Below are 5849 nucleotides of genomic sequence, written 5' to 3'. Positions count from 1 at the left end.
TTTCCTTTTTTTTCTTTTCTATTTTTTTTTTTTTTTTTTTTTTTTTTGAGGCAGAGTTTCGCTCTTGTTGCCCAGGCTGGAGTGCAGTGGTGTGATCTTGGCTCACCACAACCTCCACATCCCAGTTTCAAGCAATTCTCCTGCCTCAACCTCCTGAATAGCTGGGATTACAGGCATGTGCCACCACGCCTGCCTAATTTTGTGTTTTTAGTAGAGATGGGATTTTACCATGTTGGTCAGGCTGGTCTCGAACTCCCGACCTCAGGTGATCCGCCCGCCTCAGCCTCCCAAAGTATTGGGATTACAAGTGTGAGCCATCGCACCCGGGCAATATTTTTCCTTTTTCTAAAACTCCAGTCAACTCAAGTCAGTGCTGGTTTGTCACTGTTATAATTATATAAAAAAGACTTTGATATATTTATCATTTTATCTATCAGTCCATTATACACAGTTTATATTGTACCTAACTAAATGATTTTGTGCAAATGAAATTGTAATATCCTTTAATGTTACATGTAGCACACAGACTTGTCAGTGATTGTTTTACCATATGTTGAAAACTTTGGCTAAAAATAATTTTGTATTACATGGAAAAGTAGATTTTTTCAATTTCTAAAATTTATCTTAATACTTTCATAGGATTTTTTGGAAGTAACCTACCAGATTATCAGAGGTCAGAAATCATGATGTTCATTATGGGGAAAGTACCTGTTTTTGGAACATCTACCCATACTTTGGATATCAGTCAACTAGGGTATGTTCTCAGACTGTAAATTTGAACTTAATCTTGAATTACATTTTATCCTAATGAAATCTAGAAAATGTTTAAGTTTTGTTTTTTTAAAAATCATTAGTAATAAAATTCCTATGGAAAGCAGTTAGTAGTATTATGACAGTAGATTGCGAAGCAATTGAATTAACATTTTTAGGCCTTTAGAATCATTTTCAGCTTATAAATTCTGAGATTTTTCCATCTTTAGAAATTGTTTGGCCTGGACATTGTGTGTGTGTGCATACACATTCAGGGTTAAGCTTCAGGTTTCCTGTATAAATTCTAAAAATTAGTATCAGTATATCAGAAATGGTGGCTTATTCCTAGAATTTTAGAACTGAAAGTGATTTTAAAGATTATGTGCTCTGACCCCCTTATTTTATACATTTTATTTGGTTTTATAACATGCTAAAGTTTTTGTTTGTGAATGTTTTTGTTTTTTTAATTTAACAAGGAAGTAATAGTATCTTATTCGACTTACATTTCTTTGACCATTAATTTGTTATTTTTAAAAATTGTTCTTACCTGTTTATTCATATTTGTTAAAGAGAAATTATACTCATCAGCTATGTTTGTAGTAGTTATTTTCTCCAATGTAAAATGTCTTTTAATTTGGGTTGTTTAGTTGTCTGTTTATATGATTAAATTTTCTTGTCATCACACGCATAGGACTGTTTTGAGAGCCAATAACAAATTTTTTACTTTGATATTTTTAAAGATAATAGTTTTAATTCACATGAATTTTACTTTGGCATGTAAAGTGAGCCATGACTTAAAACTGTTATAAAAATAAAATCTATTTAGCCAATAAGAATAGAATTTTAAAATCAGTAATTGGAGTAAATGAAGTAATACAAATGCTAATTAGTATAATAATTCCAGCTTTTTGTATATTTTAGGGATTTGGGAACCAGGAGGATTCAGATAATGTTGCTGAGATCTTTGCTTATGGTAAGGCATTTAAGACAAATAAAGGACACACTTCACCTTAAATTACTGTAAGCATTAATTGAATAGCTTCATGTTACAACCTTTCTTTTCTTAAGGAGGTTACTGTTTATGGTTAGTATTTTATTATGTTCTTCATTTTAAAGATTATCCTGTAAAAAATATATTTATTTCTCACTTCTTCTGTCATTGTGTTTGATCTTCATAATGATGAAACATACAGAGGGCAGAAACTATTGCCATCTTATAGATGAGATACCTGGGCTCAGAGACTGTGAGTAGAAGGAGTTGATGAGGTCCACCAAAGTCGCTGGGCTGAAAAACAGAACTCAGATTTGAAATCCAAAGTTCTTTCAACATATTATGCTAATTCTTTCTCATACTGACCAACTAATTGCTTCTGATTGGTAAAATAATTCATTAAAATGAATATTTGCCATTTAAAATTTGAAGTGGCTATCAATAGCTGAAAAGGAAAAGTATACCCGGAATGAAAGATCCTCTGGTTATTTTCTAGCAATTGTACAACATTTGATTCAACCATTGCTAGCACATATGTATCCTTTCGAAATCAGTATCTTTTAGATGTATCCTAGAAATGTTTACTATACATGATCTCATTTTTTAAATGGACTGTCTCATACCTAAGTGCAGAAGTACCTCGTATGGTTTTATTTTTAATTCTTTTTAATTCTGTTTATGGCCCTTATCATATAGAAGTTTTGAATTCTAATATAACCAGATTTATCAGTTTGTTCTATATGTTTTGGACTTTTTCATTTGTATCTTATATAAGAACTCCATTCCTCCTCTGATGATATAAACACTATTGTTTGTATTTTCTTATAGCAGTTTTAAAATTTTAGCTCTCTATATTTAGAACTTTAATCTGTAGTTTATGTTTATATGTGGTATGAATTTCCCGGATGGGTAGACAGCTGTCCCACCGGTTTCCCAGCTGACTTATAAAACTACCTCCATCCTATAATAAATGCCCGAATGTAAATGTTAAGTATTCCATATATGTTTATAATCCTGTAAATATGTTGAGATCTCCCACCTGCAATTTAATTTGATCCTAAGCCTTTATTTATATTAGACAAATTCGCTGAGTAAATTATTTTGCCTTGCCATCCTGATTATACCATATAGTCAACTGAATGAATATCTATGTGGTATGCTTAAGATGTTTAATAGCAGCTGGGCACAGTGGCTCACACCTGTAATCCCAGCACTTTGGGAGGCCGAGGCGGGTGGATCACGAGGTCAAGAGATCGAGACCATCCTGGCTAACACGGTGAAACCCCGTCTCTACTAAAAATAAAAAAATTAGCCTGGCATGGTGGCAGGCGCCTGTAGTCCCAGCTACTCGGGAGGCCGAGGCGGGAGAATGGCCTGAACCTGGAAGGCGGAGCTTGCAGTGAGCAGAGACCACACGCCCCTGCACTCCAGCCTGGGTGATAGAGCGAGACTCTGTCTCAAAAAAAAAACGTCAATCAAGTAACTAAGTACAACTTCCCAAAATGAAAATGTATTCCCATTAACCAACTGCCTAATTTAAAATGAGAGAATAATTTGCAAACTTAAATTTAAAATTTGCAGGTCTTACTTTTACTGTTTGTCACCTAAGCTCCTTATATCTGTTTCGTACTAACCTTAACTTCTCTGAGCCTCAGTTTCCCCTTATGAATGAGATTCACTAGGGTCTACCTTACAGGGATATGGTGAGGAAAAAGTTAACACATATGCAGTGCTTAGAATCATGCCTAACACGTGGTAAATGTATGCTGTTATTAACTTTGTTCTCCTTATGAATGATGTTTTTGTAAATTCAGCAAAATCCTACATTACTTTTTTTTTTTTTTTGAGACGGAGCCTTGCTCTGTCGCCCAGGCTGGAGTACATTGGCGCGATCTCGGCTCACTGCAAGCTCCGCCTCCCGGGTTCAGGCCATTCTCCTGCCTCAGACTCCCAAGTAGCTGGGACTACAGGTGCCCGCCACTGTGCCTGGCTAATTTTTTTTTTTTATTTTTTAGTAGAGATGGAGTTTCACCGTGTTAGCCAGGGTGGTCTCCATCTTCTGATCTCCTGATCCACCCTCCTCCGCCTCTCAAAGTGCTGGGATTACAAGCGTGAGCCACCACGCCCAGCCAAAATCCTTCATTACTTTGCACATTTCCTTTATGTCTTCTCTGCAGGCTTCTGTGCATATTTTCTTTCCTCAGGTTATGGTTCTTATACAAAAAAAGGACTCGTGACAAAATTGTTTGTTTTCTTCCCGATAATCAGGTGACTTCTGGATACAAAGCAAAGACGATTGTTACTGCACTTCCAGGGTCTTTCCTGGATCCTTTGTTATCACCATCTCTCATGGAAGACTATGAACTGAGACAGTTGGTCTTGGAAGTAATGCATAATCTCATGGATCGCCATGACAATAGGGCAAAGCTTCGAGGGATCAGGTAATATGCCATTTTGAAATGGATCTAATGATAATGTTTTTAAATTGCTAAATTAGTGTATGTAAGTATTGTGATTTTTAAAAATCTAGCATGTTCAGGTTTTATTAATCCAGAATTTTATTTAATTGGTATTGAGATAATTTAATCAATATATTTTAAGATAGCAAATTTTTAGAGGGCACATATGTACTCTTCAGAAGCAATTCAGTAGTATTACAGGCTTATCAAACTCTTAAGTGTAAATACAGGTTTCCATATAAGATGTGATATTGTAAATAAATGTGCTATTCATTAAAAATGATATATTGATTGTCTCTAGAATAATACCAGATGTAGCTGACCTAAAGATAAAAAGAGAAAAAATTTGTAGACAAGACACAAGTTTCATGAAAAAGGTAAGACATCTTCTAAAAAAAAATGCATAGTGTAAATTACAGCCATTTGAATTGTTAGGTGGTTTTGTATTGATCTGTGACCTTGAAATGAAGCCATAGAATTTTGAAATTGAAAGACCTCAAGATGCCATCAACCTCCCTCAAGTATAACATTCCTGGTGGTGTCTCCTCCAGCCTGTGTTTGAACATTGTATTGTTGGGCTGCTGTAGTAGTTCTTAATTTCTTCTCTGAGTAAAACATCTTCCTATAATTCTTGCCCTGGCAATCCTCTCCCACTGAAAAACATAGATAGATACTGATTCCTCTTTTAGCGGCTCTTTTGTAGACAGCTTCAAGTTTCTGATAATAGCTGTCACCATCGAATAAATTAACTATAGTGAGTTTTTATTGTCTATTAGGCATTGTTTTCTACACTATTTGGGATATAAAGATGAGTTGGGCAGGATCTCTGTCCCTAATAGTAGTTTTTGCTGGATTTTCATGATGATAATTTAAATTCTGTAGGTCTACTGGCAAATGGCTGAATTTAGAAAATTATGATATTTATGGTTATTTGCATATTGAGTAAACTTTCTTTGCAGTTATTATTCGTCCAAAGCTTGGGCACCTAATATTTGCCAGACACTTAATCAACATTGAGAGATACGATAACCATGACACTGCCAGCTGCCCTTATAACGAACACAGTATTGCCAGCTAAGGGAGCCTGTTTTAAGAGGTACGAGGAACAGGAGACAGCCCCGTAGGAAGCTAGGTGCAGAGACCTGTAATCCATTGTTCTTTTTTGCCTCTTTACTAGCCCATGCTTTCTCCTGACACCGTCTTTAGTGTTACTATCTGTACCTATACCATTGATTGCTGTGTTTCAAGTTAACTCCATTTTAAAACTTCATTTAAAAAATAATTTACAAAATATCACCGTTCCTAAATTAATGTGATTCACTGAATAAAATATTTAAGTGAGGTTGGCCGGGCATGGTGGCTCACACCTGTAATCCGAGCACTTTGGGAGGCCGAAGTGGGTGGATCACAAGGTCAGGAGATTGGGACCATCCTGGCTAACACAGTGAAACCTCGTCTCTACTAAAAATACAGAAAAAAAAAAATTAGCCGGGCATGGTCGCGGGCGCCTGTAGTCCTAGCTGCTCTGGAGGCTGAGGCAGGAGAATGGCGTGAATCCTGGAGGTGGAACTTGCAGTGAGCCGAGATTGCACCACTGTACTCCAGCCTGGGTGACAGAGCGAGACTCTGTCTCAAAAAAAAAAAAAAAA

General features: G+C 35.9%; 1 protein-coding gene across 1 annotated transcript; it reads left to right on the top strand.

The window, feature by feature from the left end:
- The first annotated feature begins 567 nt into the window (after positions 1–567).
- On the top strand, positions 568–4622 carry LOC113223107 (protein EFR3 homolog A-like). The gene is made up of 4 exons (XM_026452677.1): positions 568–754; positions 1672–1723; positions 4010–4182; positions 4502–4622. Exons 1-4 carry the CDS (start codon positions 684–686, stop codon positions 4605–4607), a joined length of 402 nt encoding a protein of 133 aa, XP_026308462.1. The 5' UTR covers positions 568–683; the 3' UTR covers positions 4608–4622.
- The last annotated feature ends 1227 nt before the right edge of the window (positions 4623–5849 follow it).

This window comes from Piliocolobus tephrosceles, unplaced genomic scaffold, assembly GCF_002776525.5.
Source record: "Piliocolobus tephrosceles isolate RC106 unplaced genomic scaffold, ASM277652v3 unscaffolded_38771, whole genome shotgun sequence".
NCBI classification, from domain to species: Eukaryota; Metazoa; Chordata; class Mammalia; order Primates; family Cercopithecidae; genus Piliocolobus; species Piliocolobus tephrosceles.
This window is presented reverse-complemented; position numbering and strand designations above follow the sequence as displayed.

Excerpts from the sequence above, each read along its gene's own strand:
- LOC113223107 (XM_026452677.1), top strand. The coding sequence starts at position 684 with ATGATGTTCATTATGGGGAAAGTACCTGTTTTTGGAACATCTACCCAT. Across the intron at positions 1,724-4,009 it reads TGCTGAGATCTTTGCTTATG|GTGACTTCTGGATACAAAGC; the intron begins GTAAGGCATTTA and ends CCCGATAATCAG. Across the intron at positions 4,183-4,501 it reads GCAAAGCTTCGAGGGATCAG|AATAATACCAGATGTAGCTG; the intron begins GTAATATGCCAT and ends GATTGTCTCTAG.